Source organism: Juglans regia, chromosome 7, assembly GCF_001411555.2.
Source record: "Juglans regia cultivar Chandler chromosome 7, Walnut 2.0, whole genome shotgun sequence".
Taxonomy (NCBI): Eukaryota; Viridiplantae; Streptophyta; class Magnoliopsida; order Fagales; family Juglandaceae; genus Juglans; species Juglans regia.
In genome coordinates, this window is record NC_049907.1 from 22864662 (window position 1) to 22890661 (window position 26000).

The 26000-nt window shown below is 33.7% G+C and overlaps 2 protein-coding genes across 2 annotated transcripts; both read right to left on the bottom strand.

Moving 5' to 3' along the window:
* Positions 1–5868: 5868 nt before the first annotated feature.
* Positions 5869–9216, bottom strand: LOC108996679 (transcription factor bHLH77-like). The gene is made up of 8 exons (XM_018972700.2): positions 7805–9216; positions 7481–7711; positions 7318–7383; positions 7142–7210; positions 6974–7045; positions 6644–6874; positions 6479–6557; positions 5869–6381 (listed from the first exon to the last, which is right to left on the bottom strand). Exons 1-8 carry the CDS (start codon positions 8696–8698, stop codon positions 6344–6346), a joined length of 1680 nt encoding a protein of 559 aa, XP_018828245.1. The 5' UTR covers positions 8699–9216; the 3' UTR covers positions 5869–6343.
* Positions 9217–15453: 6237 nt separating this feature from the next.
* On the bottom strand, positions 15454–19193 carry LOC108996658 (glutathione S-transferase T3-like). Its single transcript, XM_035691469.1, has 3 exons — positions 18762–19193; positions 18316–18681; positions 15454–15468 (listed from the first exon to the last, which is right to left on the bottom strand). The coding sequence occupies exons 1-3, from the start codon at positions 19191–19193 to the stop codon at positions 15454–15456; spliced, it is 813 nt and encodes a 270-aa protein (XP_035547362.1).
* Positions 19194–26000: the final 6807 nt, after the last annotated feature.

Sequence of the window (26000 nt, forward strand, 5' to 3'; positions counted from 1 at the left end):
GGGGGGGCATGGAAGGAAACCAGTAGAGACCTCTCAACCCCAGCCATTAATTGCCCATTTGGAATACTTAAGAGAAACCAAGAAACAACCTAGCCATCACAATTTAAAGGTCGAAATGGGCCTGAAAGTGACATTTTATATAGCACCGTAAATATCTTTGTTTTTATTATATATATTAGGGATATTTGCTCCTATGAACCTTTGTAATCAACTATTTTCACTGTGGTATTATTACATCATGACTATTCTCCGTTGATGTTATTCTTTGATTAATTTATTTTGAATTTCAAATTACTGAATGGAAAAAAAAAATTGTATATTCATGAATTAAATTGATAAGTTCATTTAATACCAATTAATAGTCTTTTATATTATACGTTTTTTACCTTCTTAATTTATGTCCTTTTTATTTTGCATATTATATAAGTAGCTCTTGCTTCCTCTCTTCCCTTAAATAAAGTTTGGAAAGTTTCTTATCATAAACATAGAAACAAATAAGAGTAAGGGGACAGAAAATAAAGTTTCGCAGCTAAGATTTTAAAGATAAATTGCTAATATCGTCACTCTTTTAAAGATTTTATTTACTTCACAATGTTTTAATGCATAATAAATTATTTACATATATATATATATATTCATTGAAAAAACTTAACAATCCGCATAAGGAATCACAACTGGTTAGAGCATTAGCATTGGTTTCATCAAATTTATTTTTAAAAATTGATGAAAAGTACATATTTTTCATAAATCCAAAACTTTCCTAACCATAACCCCACATTGGATTAACCATTAGATTAGTCAAAATAATAATATAATATTATTTTTTAATAATAATATTTTTAATTTATTTTTTTCATATTTTACAATTACACTAACTCTATGTTAATTAATAATTTAATTTGATACTTAAATTATTATTTTCCAACTTAAATATATTGTGGTTCAAAATTGAGAAACATTAATTTAAATAAATAAAATAATAATTATAAAGTGTGAACAGTTAGTATTCATATTTAGATATAAACTGAAATGTATTGAAGCTCAAAATTAAAGATTTTAATATATGTTAAATCAAATGTAATGATTTTAAATACAAATTCATTAAATTTTAAAGATGTCACACATGAGACCTATATCAATACTCTTAGAAATCTCATCAGAAATCTAGTAAATGTAGTAAAACTTTAGGTCTGGCCCACATAAGAGAAACAAAAAGTGTGAGGTGTAATGTATTCAGAGGCCTAGAGCTATAGACTTTTCTCAAATATAGAGTTCTTTTTTCCCTTTTTTGGAGCTTTTGATCGAGAACGATAGGAATAGTTTACAGGTTTCCAAACAGTAGCTCAGATTTTGTGGAGACATGCAGTTTCATGTAAATGTTAAGAGTAAAAGTTGGGGCTTAATGATCAGTAATGGTTGGTGAAACAAAAGGATACTCTCTCTCTCTCTCTCTCCCACATAAAAAGGTTCCTTTGGTACCAACCGAAGTTAAAGCGACTGCTTCTTTAGGCGAAAGAAAGAGACATAAAGGGAAGGGAAAGGAAGGTGGTAATAGATGTAGCACCTTGATGGGAATTTATGACAGCCTGGTAATTGGACCCCTCTCCAAATGATCACTACTTATAACCCAACAATAACCTAACACTTTCCATCAATCCTTCCTAATCACACTTCCTATCAAAGGACCCCTCCGCCCCCTAACTCTCACTTCCTTATTGGACCTTCCTTTGTAATATAAGGATAGTTAGGGCAAGTTTGGAAGGTGAGATGAGACATAAAATTCTCATATCATCTCATCTCAATATATTCTCAAACGGATCCCGAATTTTTTACTTCATCCTCAATTATGTTTTAAGCAACATTACTCTTAATGTTTATCTTATCATTCTTAATCACAACGATAGCCGTAATACATTTTAATTGAATTTATAATTCAACTATTAAAATAAAATAAGAAAATCACTTAAAATATCACATATTAATGGGTGTAATTCAAATGACAAAATAATTTGACAAAAAATAATAATATATATATATTTTTTTGCATTATAGAAAAAAAGAGAGTTGAATTTAGGCTCTCAAACAAATCTCAATATCAATGTGACCTATTTAACTGAAAATAACAGTTAAAAAAATTCAATTAAAGATTTTAACCTGTTGGTTGTTAAATAAAAAAGAGGGTAAATTATTTTTTGGCCACTGTAATTAAAACAGAGTTGAATTTTTTCTTATAAGAATATTGGAAAAGTAGATTAGAGGACGTCAGCGTCAGATGTGATGGTGAAGATGCAGGCAGGTACCTAACAGCCCTTTAACAGCCCTTGGATCTTATTGGGGGTGCTTGAGAATTATATTTCCAAGTAGTAATTATACTTCCAGGCACTAATTCTCCAAGTTGACTAACAGCAAAGACTTGTCCCTGAAAAGATGGCGCAATTATTGCTTTAATTCTGTCACTATTTTCCAACCCAAATCACACTATGCCAACAGTTTCTAAGAAACTTTTTAGTTTTTGAAATTCATTGATTTAAAACTAAATCAGGAATATGAGGAAAAATAGCAGCCAAGATAGTTTGAGACTATAGTTAGTATGATGGCAACGCTTTGAATCCTTGATTAGGAAAACTAGTAACGTAAGAGTTTAATTACAGATCAGCCATTGTTCCTCATCAGTCGTTGCACACCTTACGTGGATTTTATTTTATTTTTTCCTTCAAGCAAAACGTGTGTTTTGCACCGTTGGTTTTACTCTTCCCATTAGAATTTTGCATGCATCTTGCATTCTCCTTCTTCTCGTTGCCCAGCACCCTCGAGCGTCGTCATCTCAACCATCGCCCAGCACTGACGACTCATCGGAAGACTTCTGCCCATTGCCACCCACCTGTTTCCCCCACAGACCATTTTGCCACCCACCTATTTTCCCCACAGACCATTTCGCCACCCACCTATTCATGGGAACCCCTCATCGCCCAGCACCCATGACGCACTCTTGACTCATCGCCCAACACCCACGACTCGTTGGCCTTCCCTCTGCCCATCGTCGCCCAGCACCCACGACTCCTAGCTCTATTTCGCCACCCAACTGTTTTGTCGCCCTTCGGGAGGGAACGAGCAAGGCATCTGTTCACGGGCTTCAGGAGGGAATTGCTAGGAAGATGGGGTCTGAGGGGACTTTGACTTGGGGGGGAATATGCTCTACATCTGAGGGGGCTTCGTCGAGCTCGTAGGATGGGACGCAAAAATGAATGGGAAGAAAAGAAAACGGGAAGAGAAGGAAAAAAAAAAAAAAATCCCACACATCAGGTGTGGGGTGTGAGATTAGCAACAATTGCTGATCCATAGAGTTTTTCTTTGGATGAATAGGAGCTTTGATGATTGTATTGGCGTGAGCCATGGAGGTGCAATGGGGCGGATTTGGAAGCCCTTTGGTCGGAAAAGTCTATTAAAACGATGTGTAGTGGTTTAAAGTATGGAGAAAATCAAGGTCTTTTAGACCAATGTCATAAGATCTGGTTTCTAAATGGGAGAACCATCAAAAACAAAAAATATGGAAAAGAAATAGCACATGAGGTTGTACATCTTAGGTAGCTCATGAGGATTGCTCACTTGTCAAACAACTTCCTTTTGAGTATAATCAAAGAAATGTTTTAGTCACAAAACGATCCCATAAAAATAAATTTACAAACTGACATGACTTGATCTAATATGTTAAATTATAAATATATTTTTATTGTAAAATAGATCTGACATATCATATGAAACTATATCAATTTATGTATTTACTTTTGTGAAATCTCTTTATGATTGTAGCACTTCTCAATTCTATTCAGAGAAATATGAGTGTCATCACTTGTATTTATTTTTCTAATTCAAATTTTTTTTTTTTTTTTTTCTGTAGGGTACAAGTGGAAAAATGTATCCTTACCAATGATATCAATACTTGATCTTAACTTGCGTGAAGGATTTACAAACTGAGTTCTTTGAAAACTAAAATTTACAAAAATGGAAAGAGTATACTGTCCGTTATATCTTCTTCTATAAAACTAATCATACAACCAACTTTTCATGGACGAATTTAATAGAGTCTAGTGGATACAATAAAATGCAGTACACGATAAAGATATAGGGGAGTGGTTAACAACTTTGCCAGAGAATCTCATTCAACAGTAACACCCACTTATATTTTCGGCTGTTCAGTAGATTTTAATGACACTGTGTCGTCATATTTTTCACAGTTTTATGTACGTTTTACTGTAATTCCTTGTGATAGTTTAATGGCAAAGATTTTGATATTGATTCTATGTTTCTTCCCTATCCAAAGTTCCAACACAGGGACTGTAAACTGTGGAGAGTTTTTCCTTGACTTGCTTCGATTAGTCGGAATTTTATTTTCTTTGGGATCTAAAGTTCAAACATTCAGGGACTATTAGATTTTGGGAGAGTTTCTCCTTGACTTGTCTAGATTAGTTGGAATTTTACACCCTTTGCTAATAAAAAAGAATGTTGATACGTCACGGGTTTAGGTGTCAAGGTATTCTTAGAATATTTTATTATTATTTATTATTATTATTAATTATTGTTTAATATTTTATAATTATTTTTTTATTATTATTTACAGAATACCTTAAAATACCTCACTATCCAAACGCAACAACCGTACCCGACTACAGACAGATTGAGCTGAAAAAATGGAGAACAAACAGCAAATTTGTCCATTGTGTTTCACTTTTATCCATGGCTAAAACAAAACCAGTTTTGTATATTATAAAGACAGTGGAACTACCACATTAAAAATAAGTAATTAACGTACCAAAAATCCATTAATTTAGGACCGGACATGGCGGCCAAAAAGGCAAATAGTGCAGCAGATTACTTTTGTTGTTGTTGTTTAGAAGCTGTATTTTCATGACAGCCTTTGATTATGTAAAGTACCCCCCAACTTCTTATTTTATCCATTATATCTTCAAAGCCAAATGGTATCCCATCCATCTACATCTCAACTCCACTACCACTTTATTCTCACACTTAATTATCCTCCATTTTTTAGGTTTCCTTTCTACAAAAAAATTCTCACAAGAAGTTTGGATTTGTAAAAAGTCCATGTTTTTTTTTTTTTTTTTTTTTTATTTCTCAGCCAAGTCAGAACTTCACCACTGCCAACCTGGTCCTCTAATGCCCTTTTCACTGCTTAATATTCTAAGAGTAGAATATCACATGAAGAAATACTGTAAAGAGATTATATAAAAGTAAATTTATAAATTAATATGACTTTATGTGATCTGTTAGATCTATTTTATATTAAAAGTAATTTTATAATCTGATGCATTGCATCAAGCCACATCAATTTATAGATTTATTTTTATATAATCCTTTTATGACTAAAATATTTTTCTATCTTCTAGGTTGGGTTAGGAAAAGAAGAGATGAAAAAAGAAATCAAACTAACTGTTTTGCAGTGAATTCCAAGGTGGTTGTGAAAAAGAAAAGGGGGGATACGAGTTCTGGGTTCCAGCTAAAAACCACTGATCATTCTTAATCTAACAGTTGGACTTGTGATAACATTTGTCCCCACTCACCAGCTGGCTGCAATTAGGAATCTACTTTCCCACAAGTTACGCGATTTAACATAACCTCATATCAATCCCAATCAAGGGACCCAGAACAAGTATTTGTTCCAGCTAAATCTGAGAGCTACTGTTTCCGTTGGTTGAAAGAAAAGATTTGGAAATCCATTACAATTTTTAAGTTCAAAATGGTGGTTGGAAGTTCTTTTCTTTTCTGTTTTCCGTTTTCTTTTTCTTTTTTGTTTGTATCTTCAGCACCCCAAGTTGGACAAAGATCAAGAGTTACAACAGAAACTTGCAGCAATTACCAGAAAAAAGTAGAAGGAAATAAAAATTAGTCGAATAATAGGAGGGCTCAAATGAACCAATGATAGTGTTTCTCAATGGTAAGGTAATACAATATGAATACACAAGGTTGGAACAAAAGCTGCTGCTGACATGAAAAATAATCCATCTCTCTCCTTTCAGCTTTCAACTAATCTCCTTGACACGGTCTTCTACAATGTGGGCTAGACAATGTTTGCTCCACTGGCTGCAATTAGTTCTGGAATAATTATAATGTGGAATTCTTGAAAGAACTCTCCAAAAGAATGGGTCTCCGTAAAGATTGCCAAAAAGAAACTAAAGAAGAAGTGGTTCTCTTTTCTTTTCTTTTCTTTTTCTTTTTCTCTTTCCAAGCTAAGGATTAATTCAAGCCGGAAGCTTTCTATGTACAGAGGCATCTCACTCCCGGGGGCCGCCTCAACTGAATCCAAGACTCTCCTGTCCATCAATGTTAATTACAGCTCAACTTTCATCTGAGCTGCAGCCCCTGAGCCTGCACCAAACAAATTTTGGATTAGACACTCAAACCAAAGTGCTATCTGGCAAAAGAAAAGAAAAAACCCAGATTTCTCATGAATCTATTCCAATACCATGAAAGCTCTGCTGCTGATTCTGGCCAAAACCCATCTGAACCACGCTTTGGAGGTCATCCTCCCAGGGTGCCGAAACCTGTAAATCAATTTATGGTACACCTTTGAGATCATTTAAGATAGGCCATTTTAAATGCAGGAAATAAGCAAAGTCTCTTCAATTACTTGTGGGACGGCTTCTCCATATCCATCCATCGGAGGCAAGTGCAACTGCACGCTTGGATTATTTCGAGAAAGTGCAGACAAAGAGTTTACTGGGAATCGATTCTCTGTTTCATTGGCAATGCCGCCATGCAAGGCTTGCATTTGTTGGGGCTGGTATCCATATGGGATAGAACGCATCACCGAGTCTAATGGATAAAGGGTAGGAGGCAATGCTCCGCGAGACTGAAATATCTGCAGTTCACATTGTTTGAGCCACTATATATAATGCCTGGAAAAAATATTCACAAGCAATACCCAAGACTAAAAACGGGGAAGAAATGAACAACTTACATCCTTCGACAGCTGAGCTTCCATGTTAAAATCCATCCTTGGATTAACAGTAGCCAACTTCATTGAAAGAAACTGCAGAAAACGAAATTAACCAACACAGGACTCTTAGAAATTCTGAACTGTTAAGTCTGCAATTCCTAGATAAATGGGGGATAAACTTCAGCTTACCTCAACCTGCCGTTGCAATGACTGCACATAATTTATAATTTCATCCAGCATAACTGCCTTCCCAGTGACCTGAAATCAGAATACAGTCCAAATCTTATATTTCATTTCTTATTCTTTTTTCCATAAGAAACTCAGGGTATGATTTAAGCTACAATTTTTTTTAATATTACACAGACCTTATTGCAACCAGGAACTAGATCCTGAAGGAACTTCATCCTTTCACTGATTTTCTCTCTCCTTACCTGATCAAGAAAGAAAGACAAGAGGGAAATGTTAAATGGGAATCTAACTATTCTGCTAACTAAAGAACACGTCATAGAGCACTATCATAATTCGTACCCTTTCGGCAAGACTATGGCTATCCGTAGCTTGGCCCCTCCTTGCTCTGACATGAATATAGTCCTTTGGTGGCTCCGGAGGCTTGGAATTATCCTTGTTTTGTTTCTGATTCCCATCCCCTGCAGCTTTTGAATCTGCTTTTGCCTTTGCCTTTGCAGAGTCCTTTTCATTTCCAGCATCTTCATCTTGTCTGCTTCTCTTTGCATTCGATTCTTCATTCTCCACAGTAGTCTGCCATGAATTCGCTCATTAAATCTCCGTATAATTCTCAAAAGAAAGGAAATTTTGAAACTGACAAATTCACACGTATATTATAATTATTACCTTTTGATGTTTAGCTGAGGGAGTAGAAGGTGTTTCTTTAGCCTTTCCTCTGGATATAGATTTCCTTTTCCTTGCATTGGCATCACTGTCAACTTTGGTACTCACTTCCCCACCTGGGATTTGTTCAGACACCGAAGACCCCTCCCTGGAATCACCCAATTCTGCATTTTCAGGCGTCGAGGGCCTTGGTAGCCTAATGAATTTCCTTTTGACCACTACATTTCCTTCCTGCTTGTTATTTTCCTGAACTCCCATCTGAGATCCAACAACCTTGAACTGCTGGTTGCTCGAAGCATTAGACATCTTGCCGTACTCCATTCCGGGCATTAATCCGTAGGGAAAATCTGTTTCATTCAACCCGATACAATTCGTATTGCCAAAGCATGAAAATCTTGCAGCCCTTTCGGCGAATCCAGGGTCTGCTGAAAAGGGTGCCAGAGTTGGATGAAATGGTACCTGGTGACCGTTAATTGGCAGACTCCCTCTGATCTGGGAGTCCATGATCGAGAGATTGAGCTTAGGAGGGGAATTCAAAGGGGTATTGTAACCAGAAGTGTTGGTACTATTGTTGTTGGTAGTGGTGTTGCCTGCGACGTAAGTCTGCGGCGAAATCTCACCTGAATTGCATATGTTTCCCAGTCTTCCAATCAATTCTCTGATCATTAGGCATTCCCTGCCAGGAATGGCAGCGGCATTTGAGGCTGCCGGGGAAGAAACAATGGAACTCAGAGCCGACTCAAAGGGATCACTCTGATCTACTGAATTGTCCCAATTGGGATTGAAAAAGGAATTGGGAAGTTGGTCAGCAGCTGCACAATTCAGGTCATTGGGCTGGATTTCCATGCCAAAACTGGACGTAGTCCAATTTAGAGGTGTCGTGCTCTCCTTTTCCATAAGAAATCTTGGGGGGAGTTAGAGAAGAAAATGGAACTGAACCTGAGAGAAGTTGGAGACCCAGATCAAGAATTATAGCTCAGTCCAAGGATCAGAAAAGAAAACCCAGAAATGTTTTTTCTCGGAGTGAAAAATCTTCAGTGGGGTGTCTTGTACTCTAACTTGTAAGGAAGCAAAGGTTGAGAAAAGTGAATTGGTAATAAAGGACGTGCAGTGTTGATCATGTGGTTCTTGTACGTCACTCGAACGAGGAAGAGGAAGAGGAAGAGGAAAAAAAAAAGCTTTAAAGAGAAAGATGGGTGTTGTGTTAGCAGAAAAGCAGAGAGAGAGAGAGAGAGAGAGAGTTGAGAAAAGGGAAGAGAAGCAAGAAAGATAAAAGCAACGAGCTGTCTCTTTGACCTTATTTTTCAAAAGATTATTTGCTATGATTAATAATGCAAAGATCTATCTCTGCCTAAAAACTCCGTAACAGACGGGTGAAGAGGGAGATTGGTATAATTCCGGGCCTTAAACGTCAAACCACCTTCCCCGTTCCTCTTGTTTTTTGAAATTATCCACAACGTGTGTTTCTGTCTGCCCCAGCTATCAGGGCCGCTTGAATATATAAACAATCTCATCTCCGTTATTTCATTTAATTATTATATTTTTTTAAAATTTTTATATAAAATATAATAAATAATTTAATTTTTTTAATTTTTAAATTTTAAAATAAAATAATTTAATTTTTTTAATTTTTAAATTTTAAAATAAAATAATATTTTATTTAATTTTTATCTCATCTCATCTTTATAATTAAACTAGACATAAATAAAAAAAGTACAATAACTCTCAAAAACATTTAGCCCCTTTCTTTGTTGTTTATGCACATTTTTCCCGTTGTTTCTTTTGATAGGATAGAAGGGAAGGGAAAGGGATTGGAAGATTTTAAACTTTACTTCTGCAAGCCACTAAACACTGACACTGTATTTAGTCATATGGTGCTAATCAATACCAATCATCAATGATTAAATCCACAGCAAAATGGTGGAGTTTTTTTTTTTTTTTTTTTTTTTTAAGAGTTAGTAATTAACTCTGTTTACTGTGTTAGAGGTAGGAGATTATTTATTTATTCATTTCACTATCTATTTTCTAAAAAATTATATTTTTTAATATCTTGTGAAAAATCCTGTCTCTTAATTTATATATATATATTTATAAAATTAATAACTTTACCGTCAAAGATTGAGAAAAAAATAAGTTTTTTGATCTTACTGTAATCTCATTTAATGAATTGCAATTTATTTATTTTTATGAGTAATGTTCATTTAATGAAGGATAAAACTACTTTGTCTGCTAATTCTTACTGTTGACTGTTTGGGAAATTTTTTATTTTTTAATTTTATTTAATAATTAAGAAAGTGATTTTAAATATATTGATATTTTTAAAAAATATATTTAAATATATTAAAAAAATATAAATTAAAAAATTAAAAAAGTATCTAGCGATCAAAGTAACGGACTAGCCCGACTCTTTAATGAATTGCAATTTATTTATTTTTATAAGTAATATTAGGTAGAAATATTTTATTTGTAAGTCTAGGGAAGACTCTTATAAAAAAGTAAACTCCACTAGAAAAATGTGATTTTTTTATAAGCTTTTTACAAAAAGACAAATCATTACTCATTAGTTATATAATTTTTCAAATTATCTTAATCTCAATTTGTGGTGTTTCTAAATGTAGTTCGTTAAAAGTAAAAGGTAGATAAGATTTTCGATGGTCCGTATAAAAGAACTCATTCTTGCTTGAGTTTCAATCAAGGTAAGATATTCGGTCCATACATTTGCTCCTTTAATTTTCTTTTGTCCAAATTCAATGCTCTAATTCAAAAGGAAATGAAAACATATAAATCCCCTAATATTTAAAAAAAAAATTGTGTGAAGATATCAAATATTTAATCCCGGAAGAAAAATAATTTACACACAATATTTTACATAACTATGTTTTAAATAAGAGGTATTTTTATAAAAAAAAAAAAAAAAATCTATTCATCATCTTAACTTCCATCATTCTTCTATCATTTCATGATGTGGTATTAAATGATAGATTTACAAGTGAAATGTAATAAATAATTTCTAATCACATAATATCATATCATAAGATAATGAAAGGATGAAAGAAGTTTGATAGATGAGTAGCATTACTCTTTTATAAAATATCTTATAAAAGTAACATCATTTTATAAAAAATATTTTTATTTTATAATATTATTATGTAATATATTGTATGTATATCATTACTTATCTTATAATCCTAACTGGAATATTTAAAAGAAAAATGATGTTTATTATCCTTAATTTTTGTCATTATCAATCATATCAGTTGATGCGACATATTTTAACTGATTTTTCCTTCAAATGTTTGGCATAAAAAGAAACTTTAATTGCGTTACATCAACTTGTGTGATTAAAAAGTAAATTTAAATAATAAAAAGAAATGTAAGGCACTACTCAATGAGTCAATACAAAAAGGATAGCTAATGATTTTTTTTTTAGAAAAATAAAATAAAATATAATAAAAAGGGCCAATCCAAGATAAGCTTGGCCAACAAACCTAACCTTCAGCCCAAGAAAAAAGTTTGGGTCCAAGTCTGATCAGAATGTGATTCCATATATAGTTAAATGCGCTCGTAAAGACAATTGGGATCCTATATAAATGACCTTTATACAAAGTAAGTAGTGAGGTTATACTTTGGAGTCACAAATTGATTGTCTAATGAAATAAATATTGTTAGAACCTAAGATTAACATAACCAATCATTTGCAAATTTGATTATTTCTCTCTTTTATAATCAAATGGTAACTGTTGGCCGGCTAGCCCATACAAGGCTGTACAAAATTCGGCATATATCCCTTCATATCCACCTTTATAGACTTGTTGCTCAATCCCCACGATGTAATGACCTAAGAAAGGCCTCCACTTATATATATATATATATATATATATATATATATATATATATACACATGACACGCACATGCGCGTGTATGCATGTTTGTGCGTCTGTTGTATTTGGATGTTGAGTTGAGTTGAGTTCTTTATGAATAATAGTGAGTTGAAATAGTGGAGTGAGTTATGTGGGATCCTACTAAGATGAATTTAGATATATTTGAATGTTAAGATGAGTTTAAATGTATTTATAAAAAGTTAAAAAATGTTGTAAGTCTCGCATGTAAAGAGGTGTTGAGTTGAAAAAGATTATGAGTCTCCCGTGTAAAGAGATTTTGAGTTGAAATGAGTTTAGTCATGATTTGAGAGTTGAGTATTTAGATGTTAAAAGAGGTTTAAATCTGAATCGAACTCAGCTTGAGTTGTGTTCGGTCAAAGAACCAAATGCAGTCTTAAACTATCAAAATCTATTGTTAAATATATATATATATATATATATATATATATTATATAGGTCCCAATCAATTATCATGGAGTTATAATTATTTTAGTCACTAAACTCAAACAACAATGGTTGTTTATTATATAGTGGTTTTGTTTAATAGTTAGTGCTTCCGAATTGCTATTGAGGGGCACATGATGGTAGAGTGAGGAATATAATGTCATCATGACTCAAATACCCCCTCCAAACTATGTATCCGGTTGCTTGATGTATGTTCTAGCCTTCCTTCCTTCTAGGTGATAATGTCGGTAGTTTTTTAACCTAAATTTATAAGTTGAATCTTAGACTACAAATAAACCTCTCCAAATTCCAAGGCCTTAGCCACTAAACTGTATTCTCCTATAGGGTTTTGACTCAAAAATAGTAAAAGGATAGACATGAGGGATACATACGATAGCATTATAAGCAATATTACAGCATCAAATTATCTATCTTGCCTAGCATGAACACAAAAAGCTAGCTAGCTAGCACGCCAATGGAATATATATATATATATATATAAATATCCAGCTAGCTATTACGTACCATTATCTAAATCTAAGAACTTTATATATATATAAATGATATTTACAGTTATAGAGTGTGCAAATACTACGTACTTTTTTGAAAAACGTGAATAAATATGAGATCATCCACATGAAAAAAATTAATTTTTTAATAGTGAATCTCACTCTTTTTCAAAATGAATATATGACGCTTACATAACCTATGACTATATGTAGCATTACTCATATAAATAAATAAATATATATAATTTTAATAGGTCCACCACTGATCTAGATTCCATGCATGACTCTTTTTGATCAACTGCATGTGTTTAAAAAAAAGAGGGACGTTTTTATAGTTTTTTTGGTTCAATATTGGAGATCGCAATTAATATATAATATACATGGTTGTTGTTGTTGATATGATATATCATGGTGATCGATGTTACGCGTTGCAGCATATCTTTTAACAAGTTTTATTTGTTCCCTTAATATATATCTGATTTACGTATCCAGAACATGCAGTTGAAGATCAATATATATATAACTTAATTCAGATTTGCATTAATTTTAGTAGACGTTGTGGGGTCTGATGATCTCATGCGATAATTAACAGTAGGCCAGTCTTGATATTTGAACATGCATGGGTGGCTCTGCCGCCACAGTTGGAAATTCTCGCTAGTTCATTTTGTTTCTTTTATATATATATTTTTTTAAATATTTTTAAAAAAAATCAAAATATTATTAAAAATACTTAATAAATAAATAAATAATAAAAACCCAGCATGCAGTAGGCGCGCCCCAGCAAGCGGCCGCCAGGGAGAGTAGCTTTTCCAGCTTTGAAAATATATGCTTTAGGTAGATGACTCCCGGCGGCCTTCTCGATCTTCTTGTAGTATTTAATTTATGAGGACCACAGCAGATCAGTACTGAGCTGCATCATTTAATTGAAGGAGATCTTAACATCAACGATTTGAGCTAGCTAGGGAGCACTTGATGTTAGAGATCATAATTCAAGACAAAAGAGAGACAACCAAAGGAAAAATGATCAATTATACAATATATATTGATTTGCAAACAACATCAATCTAAACTTTAATTTAACTACTTTCAAGGAAGGGCCGGAAAACTTGTAAATGAAGATGATAAATATGAAGATTAGTTAACACTACAAGAAAACTGTTTAATTGTGATCAATTATTTTTCGAGAGAACGAAGAAAGGAAGAAATTAGAGAGACAAAAATTGAGAGTAGTGGAGGAGGAAATTAATCTAACAGCTTGATGAGAGTGATCAGAAAATTGCAAGGGGCTTTCATGATCCCCCTGATCATCTCTTGCGGGTCTTGGAAATTGGGTTGGCAGGAGATCATTTAGATAGAATTAAGAAGCATCCGCGAGATCATGATCAGGCTAGGATTGGCTTGTACTAATTAATTCTGGTAATCATTAATTATATTTTCGGATTGGCCTTCGAGTTAATAATTAAGCAGCAAATTAGCGATATTGGGATGGGACTAATTAATTAATTTGTAAGCCTACAAACAAATTAAATACTGTACAACTTTCTATATTATAATATTAATTAGTAAAATTTAATTATTAATAATAAGCATGTAGAAGAACAAATTTTCGTTCTATATATAAGTAGTACGTACTACTGTGTATTTTCCCACCACTCTCTCGTAATATAATGAAATTTTACCCAATGTGTAATTATCCCTTGGCCATAGATATTATATTTTAATTTAATTTAGTGCTTATTTTAAAAGAATAAATAAATAAATAAAACTTATATATGTGAAGATCATAGATATATATGGATACGTGTGTGTAAATATATATCTAATAATTTTAATTAGTAGTTCAATTCTACAATAGATCATATGTCAAAGGTATATGGCCTGGTGACAACATCCAAACCTCCAAATCTTGAGTTTGACCCTCTCTCCGAATAAAAAAAAGAAAAAAAAAACTTATTTTATTTTGGTAAAAAAAAAAAAAAATTGACCATCTGCATTTTATTAAACAATATTGATCGTTGTAGATGTTGGTTTGATCTAACTTAAATTATATCTCAGTTAATTTCATCAGTGAATTGGGTTAAATGCATGTCTAGGCTTCTAGCTATATAGGTGCGTTACCTAAATCGCTTATGATCATTGGATATGGCCAGTTGAGTGTCCCGTCTCAAATACTATATATATATATATATATATATATATATTTATATATAGGGGAGAGGATTTCGGTATGTTCGTTTGCCTATCTAACATAAGGGACAGATACATGCATTTTCCTTAGGAAAGGCACTAAAATCTGCAGTAATTTCTGCTGTATGTGAAACAGCATATATAGCTAGCTAGCTCTAAAAGATACGTGCGGATCATTACCAAGAGATGCCATGCATTGGCAGCAAAGTTGGGCGGAAGGGCGGGGGGAAGGAATAGACACTGCATGCCCTTTCTGTGAGTTATACTGTACGTACCTCATCATCCTAATTTAACGAGGGGCGGCAAAGCTGAACAGATTGACGAATCACTCTGCAAGACACTGATTCTGGACGCATTTATTATTAAAACATGCGGTTTCAGTCTTCAAACTGGAATCTATAAGAAGGGTTACTGTAGAACAACATATATATATGTAGATACACCCAGCTGTAAAGTCTTGTTTTCATGATAAAAAAAAAAAAAAGGGCTCATTTTCTCTGCATGCAGTTTCTTATTTATTTTTGCGTTTTCTAGTACTTGCTATATACAGTAGTTTAGGGGCATCTAATGATAATGCGAGATCAATTGCAGACTTTTATAAACATGATATCGTAGTTGTAAGCTGTGCAACTAATCTTTAGGGATCTGCAGGGTGAAAAATAACCAGTTAATGACAAGAGAATAAGGATAAACCCTAGTTATTTTAATAAGTGTGACCATCTGATGTCTTGATTACCTCTTAATTTTCCATGGATTCCCATGCACCAAAACTTAAACTAGTATCTATATATATATATATATGACCTCGAAAGAAAAAATTAATACTGTGCTCCAACGTGTGTAGTAGTTAAAGACATGCATGCATGCATGAATGACATGAATGAATGAATTCAGAAGAAGCCTAAGGAAAGAAAAGAAAAATGTTTTAGAAAAAGAAAAAAAAGAATTCAAAAGAACTAATTAATAAGGTCAAGATCCAACCCAACAACTTCTCAGTCACTGTTTTATCGCTTTCTTTGGTTACCAGTTCCCACCGCCCACCATTTTCGACGTTTTGAATTATACAGCTAGCGTTTCATCAAATTAACTTGAAAGATGCCTTCTCTCTGTCGGCAGTATGAATTCATGCAAACCCTTTTGTTTGATCTAACGTGACCTTCAATCATTGACACACGATTTCACATGCACTCCCTGATTAGTGATTACCCTAGTTTTTTTTTTTATACTTTGTCATGAAACGTGTTTTCATCTGGTTCGTCCATTGGCACAACATACGAGGCTAACTAATTAATTAATTAAGCTCATGTTGTTTATAATATTTATGTGTCTAATTTTTATATATTTCTTTTGTCAGAAGCCTTGCACAACAATTTCGGAATTAATCATATATGTGACAGAGGGGGGCTTAATGATTTGGGTTCACCCATTGTTTTTTCCTTTGTTTTTTTATTGTCCTATATATAATAATATCTCTCTGTTTTTTCTAATTAATTTATTTGGAAATAGTTTTCTTTGGGTTTTCTTACTACAACAATTTTTTATTGAGATTTTATTCATTGTCTTGCTTCACTGCTTGTAATAAGGACAGCATTAGATTTATGTTGATGGAAAACTATTGTATGTTGATATATATTATATATGTTTGAATACTGATCTTAATTTCAAAATATCAAACCGTATTTTTGTTAAGGCCTCGTTTAGTTACACAAATGAGATGAGATGAGATAAAAGTTAAAAGTTTAATAAAATATTGTTAGAATATTATTTTTATTTAGAGATTTGAAAAAATTAAATTTTTTATTATATTTTATGTGGAAGTTTAAAAATGTTGTAATGATTATATGATATGAAATAAGATAGTTTGATCTGTGTAACCAAACCAGACCAAAGAATAAATCCTACCAATCATGTACTCATTTCTTTCTAAAATTAAGATCTAAATTACAAACAGAAAATTTGATCCTCCCATTTGTGTAAATAATATTAAAATTTAATCTTTCGATTAGACACGTAGTTTATAACATCTTTCGATTTTTTCTTTATTTTTTATGTTCTGACTATGTAATTTTCTTTTCTCTTTCTCCAACTCATATTGGATGAGAATTTTGTGAAGAAGTACTATATATAGTTCTGCTTTTAGCGGTCAGCTACATCATATAATTAATGTGGCTTATATATGGATAGTTGTGGAAGTACTTGTTGATATAGTTTTCGACCTCCTAGCAAAATCTTCAAGAAGACTGCTAGAGACACAAATAAATTCCATACAAAAGGTTCCACAAATTGACGTGTCACGTCAGTTATTTTTTGTTTTATTTTTTTTTCTTGCTTTTCATTACCTTGCGCCCGAGTCCCCCTCCCCCTCCTTTTCCCAAATTCTCTCCCTCACTCTCCATTTCCGAACAAAAGCAGCAAAGCCACAAAGACTTCGTCGCTAATGTTGACTTAGAGCCTTGCCAAGTCTAAAATTTAGTTAGAATATTGTGTTTTGACTATAACATGAATTTATAGCTAAAGTAGTTCACATTGGACTAGCTATCTTAAAGTCTAAATAATAATAAAATATTAAATATTTTAATAATATATATATTTTTTAATATTTTACAAATTTAATTAATAACTTTATTAAAAAATAAAATTATTATTTTTCAATTATTTTTTCCCTCAACCTAATTATTCAATAAATATATTTTGTAAACCATTCACCCAAAACTCACATATACAAACATACCAATATTTCTTCTACCCATAAAAACAGTCCATTAAAATTACAAGGAAATGGAACATTATTCCATCAAAATAGTCCAATAATTACAAAACAGTCTACTAAAATTACAAAAATAGTCCACTAATCCATCAAAACAGTCCAATAATTACAAAACAGTCCACTAAAATTACAAAAACAATCCATTATTCCATCAAAACATTCCAATAATTACAAAACAGTCCACTAAAATTACAAAAACAGTCCACTAATCCATCAAAACAGTCCACTAATTACAAAACAATCCACTAAAATTACAAAACAGTCCACTAATCCATAAAAACAGTCCACTAATCCATCAAAACAGTCCAATAATTACAAAACAGTCCACTAATCCATCAAAACAGTCCAATAATTACAAAACAGTCCACTAAAATTATAAAAACAGTCCACTAATCCATCAAAACAATCCATGCATTTAGTTGCTATCCAGCCACATGTTTATACATCCCACATGTGGCTGAGCAGCCACTAAATTCTCAAAAAATTAGATGTTCCAACACTAGAAGTTAGACACCTCCATAAGGTGTCGAAGGAGATGTAGATGTACATCTAGAATGAGAATTCGAATCCTTAAAAATTGCAAATTGAATATTACTAAAATATTCTTGTTTCATGGCATTCATGCCACGTACATCTAGCGTCATTATCTTTAGTTCAAAATTCTTCTTCTCTAGTTCAAATTTCTTCTCCTCTAGTTCAAACTTCTTCTTCTTTAGTTCAAATACTTTCTCACTTTTTTCGTCTGCTTTCAACATAGCATTTCTCTGCTCTTCCATGGTCATCACTCTATCCTCGGTCATTTTGGCTAACGATGTTTTGATCTCTACCTCTTTGCCTTCCATCGACTTCCGCTTCCTTTCCCTTTCTTTCTCAGCTTTTTTGCCTGGAGGTCTCTCAGTAAGAACCTCCAAGTCCTCCTCGGCTAAATCAACATCAACTTCATCAACATATTTTTCTTGTGGCTTTCTCTTCTTACCAAAGGTAGATATGTGTTGTTGCCATTTTGGTTGGTGTCTCAAAAGATACCAACAATGTTCCATTGTAAAATTAGACCCTACCATCTCTTTGTACAACATCTTGGCATTCTCAATCTATAAAGGTGAAGGAATACGTTTTAGTTTATAAATAAGTCTAACATAAATTCAGCATTAAAAATCAAATAATTACATACCTTGTCTTGCTCGGTTGTACCACTTGGGTGCAATGACTCTACTTGTGCTATATATGCACATAGCTTATTTGTCAATTTTTGAATCGTGGACCATCGATTCATCAATGAGCTCTCAGAACGGTCAGCAATGTTTCGTTTTTTATATTCATGATAAAATGTGGTAATTCTTTCCCACATTTGAGTTGACTTTTGATCAGTACCCCTTATCGCATCGATGCCAATGTTGAGCCAAGTTGAGACGAGGAGATTATCCTCCTCTACAGTGAAAGATGCACCTCTTTGAACTTTTTTTGAATGATGCCTCTTTTCACCGTCAGTCGTGGTTGCTTGGATCACAACATTAGAATGTTGCGTTGGGGTGCTATTACAACCTATTCCCCCACTTTGTAAAAGAGTGGTGAAGAAGGGGTCATCCTCAAAATGTGTGTCCATCCTTGAGAAAGATTAAATTTTCAATGAGTCAGAAAATTGATCCAATATAAGTCCAAATCCACAAGTTTCCAGCATATTCACAGCATTCAGCTTGAGTTATAAGTGCACAATAGTGGTTTCGGCAATTCCAGCTCCAATAGTTATAAGTGCACAATAAAATCAGCATCCATATTTCTTATGCAGTGTGCCTAAAACTAACTTAGACTTATAAACTAACTCAGACTAACTCACTAACTCAGATTGGGTGAAGTTATACACTGACTGGGTCTGGAACAGTGACTGAAACAGCCAATATCAATACTATAGAAGTCCACAAATGCAACATATATATATATCTAAAGGTGAAATCCTAATTTCATATCTCGATTTTTTAGTTTAAACAAAACTTTTTGATAAACAAAACTTCATGAAAATAAAATAAGTGTGAAAAGAGGATTGTAAAACTAGATGATGAGCATTGTAAAACTATATTGTGATAAGCATCAAATAAACTCAGAAATATAACATGAATTTAGTATGGCACAACTATAAAATGGTAGCTAAATCATGGAAACTGAAACAACTATAGTATGCATATGAATCATCTAATGGGGCAGCATGCTTATCGCAACAAAACAGAAGGTATCCAAGCAGCAAACAGCCCAAAGCAGCAAACATCCATTTAGTGGGGTATCTATTTTCAGAGAATGCACATAGAAGAGGGAGAGAAGAATGTGAACAAATACCAATAATAATTTCTAGGTAGTTTGAAAAGAAATGGAAAAAATAAGCACAAAAAAAGCTACAAAAAAATTTTAGAAAGTGTAAGCCTTATTCTTTGCATTACATTATATGGTTAGACATGATGTACGTTGGGGACTATTGTACTTTGTCCACTGCATCCCTTCTTATTTGGCTTTTAATGATTAAATTCATGTTGTTTCTGAAGGGTATGCATGCATTAGAGCAAGGAAATTTGATGAGGTAAGGTACTCTTCAGATGTGGTGGCTGCCATGAATAACCTGGTGTCCCAAAAGTATAGCACAAATATGGTTATCAAGGCTGATGTTAAGGGCACTGTTCTTAACCCTTATTTGGTATTTCTTCAAGGTCCAGCCCAGCAAACATCGAGGTCTAGCCCAACAAACCTCAAATTGCATCTCTTGTATATATTCCAAAGATAGCTTATCATATATCAATTAAGAAAAAAATTCCATGGGAATCCTAAAACCCTGAACAGGGATTAGGTGAAATTAGTTTTGTTGTACTGTGGACTTAAAGATTTATAGATTTTCTGGAATTGATTCAGCTTGCAATGGTAATAGGCATTCTCTTGTAAGACAAAGTTTCTGGATTAAATATGGCACCATAGAAACTTTAATTTGGTCTTGCTTCATTTTCTTATGAGTGTACTTCTACATCCAAAATGATGTGCAAGAAGAAATCCATTTAGATAGCTTCGTTGCTTTATGGATCTATATGCTAAGTTTTAGCACTGACTGTGAAAGTATTTATTTTCACAGGATATGCTGATAAGCTTAAAGATAATGCTCGTCCAACGTGCAAAAGTAATTGGCCATGAAAGTCTAGCTGAAAATTTTGATCTGAAGATACTTCGAGCCCTTGGAATGTCTTTCTCTGTTGGTCTTATATGTCTATCTTTCCTCATTTTTAATGTTACTCTAGTTAGGAACAAAAGATATTAAGATAAAGTCATTAGTTATTTAAGTCTACTTTGTTATGTTGTGTAGTTTAAGTTGATTTCTGCAATATTTGTGTTACATATTGATGTATAAATTGTGCCTATTATGCTGTAGTAGTAGTACCAAGTTTTTACATGTTAGGCTTTGATAAGTTTGTAAGGCATTGAAAAGTTTTGTCTCTGGTTTGACCCTCTCCATTCATAACTTATCAAAATCTTCTCTTGTTCCTTCTCAATCTTCTCTTGTTTAAGCTCAAATTGAATATTAAATGCAAAAATGCCATGCTTGTTTAGGAATGCAACATGACAGCCACTGAATTTCTTGCCATGAATATTACAATTTCTCAGCATGTATGATGTTCAAAATTACAAAATACTCGTTTGAGTTCATATGTACAGACCACTCACAGAATACCAATCAACATTTTTCAATAACCAACAACATTGCACACATCAATAAACCCACAATTATCATATATCAATTAACAAAACCATTCCACAAAACAGATCATCCATACCTAAACTTGGACGTGGGGATCGATTGCTTTCACGAGCGTGCCACACGGTCCAGTGATGCAAAATTGCCTCCAAGTCTGGAATTGTAAAACCCACAAATTTCATCATGTGAAAGCAAAGAAATCTAAGTGTGTGTGCATTTAAACAATCGGGGGTGTGAGTCCCCGTGAGTAAAAAAGAGAGTGAGTGACTTACCACCAGCGGACACTTTCAGTGAGGAGAAGACGAAGAACACCTGCTAACCACTTCGGGAGTTTCGGGAGAAGGCGGAAAAGGGCGTAGAAGAGAACTCAACAAGGGAGTTTTGGAAGAAACAAAGAAAAGGGTGAAGAGGAGGAGAGAAAGAAAAGGGCGGAAGAGAATGAGAGTTTCGGGAGAGAAGGTTCGGGAGAAAGAAGAAGGGCGGCGCAGAAAGGAAGCGAAGGGGTTTCGGGAGAAAGAAAGAAAAGAAAGAAAATTGAGGGTTTCGGGAATCACGGGAAAGTCGAAGAAGAAAGGAGAGAAGGAGTTCAGGAGAAAAAAAAAATAAAGAGGAAATGGGTTTCAGGAAGAAGACAGAAGGTCGAAGAAGAAAGAAAGAGATGAGTTTCGGGAGAGAAAAAGAAAGAAAGAAGAAATGGTGGATTCAAGAAGAAGACACAGAAAAACCGAGGGAAAGAGTTTCGCGGGAGCAACAAATAATAAAATAAACATTTGATCCGTGTGCAGTAACTCGCTAAACTTGGCGAGGGGTGAAGATTTACTGTAGATAGAATGTTAAACTTTTGATGTTTAGCTAGGCCAATGTAGATGATTTTTCCTCTATTTACTTTTAATTTAGACTTGCATTGGCAAATGGCTAGTCCATTGCCAATGCTCTTATGGAGCTAGTGGGCACATGAACGTTTGGTGGGGAGAAGCCTAGTGATGCTTATCAACATGTTTGTGTTGCTCCTCTGGTCCCAATCCGTGGGCGAAGGCAAAGCTCGTCATCTTTGTGGCTAAGAAAGGAAGAGCAGCGTGAGGGAAGCGACAAGAGTTATATATATATATATATATATATTATCATTTTGCAGACATTGGGTATAATTTTTTTATGTTGAGAATAATTTTAGATAATTTTTCATCTTGCTCTTGTTAGTTGCATACAATGGGAAATATGATTTCAACTTGCTCTTGTTGGTTGCAAATATTGGGAAATAATTTTTCAGGTTTTGTTGGTTGCAGACACTGGGAAATAATTTTTCGACTTGCTCTTGTTGGTTGTAGACCCTAGCCTAAATTATAATTTAATCCTATTTACAATATATCCCATTGTATACCGACAACCAACAAGAACTTTATGGTTTTGCGCATATAAATTTCAGGAAGCGCACCAAATGTCAATAGCAATAGCTGACAACCAAATGAAACTTATAGAAACACAATTATAGAAGCACACGGAAGGGGACGAAGAAGCTCAAATGAATGTGGCAAAAATACTAGGAACGGAACGACGAAGCTCAAATGACCATTGTGACAACTCTGGAACGAGACAACTTTGGAAAAGAGAAACACTAGGAATGGGATGAGACAGCTCGACCAAATGAGTTTTTTAAAAAAAAAAAAAAAAAAACTGATGTGGCATAGTGCCACGTTAGCTTATGGGATCTCTTTGTGTCCTTAGCGGGACTCAATCTTCAATCCCTTACCTCACTACCTGCAACACAATAAAAATCAGCTAGGTTGGTACAACTTCAAAATTTCCCAAGATCACATTAATTCTCTTGGAAGCCACAAATATGTGCATATTACTTGATAGAAAAAGGAACCATTTTTACCTGGAGGAATGGCAGAGGCAAGATTTATATTTAGCGAGCGCAAAAATAAATATATAAAAATAATAATTTAATATGATACCATATTTTGTATTTGGGTTTTTATATTGTCTTAACTGATTATATAAAAAACCAAATGTCAATAGCAACAACATGGTTTAACATTTGGTTTTTCATATTATTTGGTTTTTTATATTATTTCATTTCGGAAATACTAGATAGAGCATTGGAAAATTCTAAATGGTTTAACATGTATGCTAATTCTACTGTCAATACCCTTGCAGCACAAAGTACAGATCGCTGCCCTATACTGTTAACAACTAGAAATAGAATTGAAGAAGGAAGGAAGAGAGGCAGGCTATTCAGGTATGAAGTAAGTTGGGCTAAAGGGATGAATGCACTATTGTTATTAGTAATGCTTGGAATTGCACACAAAGCCATCTTTTTCTTGCAACAAATGGTTTAAAAAGATGCATGGAAAGTCTTATGACTTGGAGTAAGGCAACATTCAAAAACCAAAAGGGTCTTATTAATGCAAACAGATCAAACTACTTCAAGAGGTTAATGTAGGTGGTTGCACAACGAGAATCAGAGCCTTGAAAAAGGAGTTGGATAGTTTGTTTGAAGAAGAAGATCCAAAATGGAAGCAAAGAGCCAAACAAAGATGGCTAAAGGAAGGAGACAAGAATACAATTTTTTTTTCATATTTGTGCAAATTAGAGAAGAAAGACCAATGCCATCAAAAGGATTTCAGATGCAGAAGGGAACTCGGCAAACACACGAGGAAATTAGTCTCATGTTCCAAGGCTACTTTCAATAGTTATTTACAACCTCTCAACTTGCAAGAATCCTTAGTGGCCATTGTTACAGAAGAGACGAATGCTCAATTACTTCAAGAATTCACTGCCACAGAAGTAGAGGTTGTTGTCCCTTAAGCTTGCAAGTCCTAATGGTTTCCTAACTGCTTTCTATCAAAGTCATTGGAATATAGTCATCTTTTCTTTGTTGATGACAATCTTCTTTTATACAAGGCTAACTCTTTAGAATGGAGCTGATTGTTGAGTCTCTTTGATACCTATGAGCAGACACTAGGTCAGAGGCTTAAAAAAAAAAAAAAACCTCAATCTCTTTTAGCAAGAATACAAGGGAAGAAACAAAGGACATTATCATACAAATGGCTGGAATCAGGTCAACACAGACTTATGAGAAGTACCTTGGGTTACATGCTCTAGTGGGAAGATCTCAATCAGGCTATTTCAAAAGTATTTAGGATAAAATGAGATCAAGAATAAGCAATTGGAACGTGAATTTTTTGTCACAAGCTGGAAATGAAATATTGTTCAAATATGTGATACAAGCTATTCCCACCTACTATGCATGGGAGTATTCAAGATCCCTAAATCTATCTTGTTGGAGATAAACATAATTATGTAGCAATATTGGTGGAGACATAAAGCAAGTGAAAGGAATATTCATTGGATCCATTGGCATCAAATGGACAAGACCAAATCTGTAAGAGGTCTTGGTTTCAGAGACTTAGAAACCTTTAACTTAGCAATGCTGGAGATTAGTGCAGAACCCACAATCCTTAGCTACAAGAGTTCTCACTCATAAATACTTTTCAGAAGGGGATTTCCACCAAGCCAAGTTGGGTAGAGACCCCTCTTTCATTTGGAGAAGTTTGTTAGTAGCAAGACCTTTGCTTATAGGGGGTCTTTTTTGGAGAATTGGAAATGAGAAAAGAGCTAAGATTTGGTCTGATAAATGGCTTTCATAAGCAGGTACATGCCTCTTTTAATGCTTATCAAGCTTTTATGTATTCGTTTATTAATGAGCTATCAGGTCACTTTCACATTAATTGCTTATTTCTCAAAGGTCGATCTCATCCCATATAAATCAATTGTTCCCTAATTTGATCTCGACTAACCTTTTCTTATGCTATTAATGATTTACAATCCCTGATTATGGGGAAATGACAAGCACTTTCCTACATGCACCGTTCCTTGGGTAAGTACTCCTCTTAGGCGAGCATACCATGATAAGGACCCCTTCCTGTGCGAGTACTATCCTGGGAAGCACTTTCAAGGATGAAGACTTGATCTTGTGCGAGCACTTTTTGGCAAGCATTTCTATATGAGAAATGATATTTGTAGTCATAGAATGTGCAAGCGTCATCCACTCATTTTGAAACAAATGATTAAATATAAGATCCACATAAAAAAATTAATTTTTTAATGGTGGATCTCACTCTTTTTCAAAAGGATTAACGCTTGCATAACTCATGACTGTATCTAGCATTACTCAGGATGGTGAGGTTTTCCCATAGGGTTTTAACCATATACTAGTTTCAAGAGTGACCTTGTCTTTGGGCCTAAAAGATGAGCCTTTTGTTACTTCGACTTTTACCAGAAAATTTACCCCCAATATAAATAAATTAATAAGACACAAACCTAAATTCTAATAGATTCAAATATTCGTTTATCTCATAACCTAGTTCAAAAGGACTCCCTATCTCACTAAAGCATGCAAATAAATCTCCTATAAATATTCATCTATCAAATAATTTGTTTTAAACTACAACTTTAATATTTGTATCTCTAATTTAGAACATGGCCATCTATAAATATTTCTACAAAGGGAGAAAATACTAATATTTGCTACCGAAATTATGATGCATGCATGCCTAGACTTAGATGATCAATTTCATTAAACTCAAGGTGATAGCTATATCTCTCATGGAAATCATTATATATGTATTCTATCATGATCAATATCCCTGGCATTGACCATGTATAATTTCACTTGATCGATGG

Bases quoted from the DNA above. Each gene is read 5' to 3' on its own strand.
- LOC108996679 (XM_018972700.2), bottom strand. From the start codon at position 8,698: ATGGAAAAGGAGAGCACGACACCTCTAAATTGGACTACGTCCAGTTTT. The intron at 7,046-7,141 runs GTAAGCTGAAGT...CGTTTTCTGCAG, and splicing joins CATTGCAACGGCAGGTTGAG to TTTCTTTCAATGAAGTTGGC. The intron at 6,875-6,973 runs GTAAGTTGTTCA...TGTGAACTGCAG, and splicing joins AAGCTCAGCTGTCGAAGGAT to ATATTTCAGTCTCGCGGAGC.
- LOC108996658 (XM_035691469.1), bottom strand. From the start codon at position 19,193: ATGGACACACATTTTGAGGATGACCCCTTCTTCACCACTCTTTTACAA. The intron at 18,682-18,761 runs GTATGTAATTAT...TCACCTTTATAG, and splicing joins GTACAACCGAGCAAGACAAG to ATTGAGAATGCCAAGATGTT.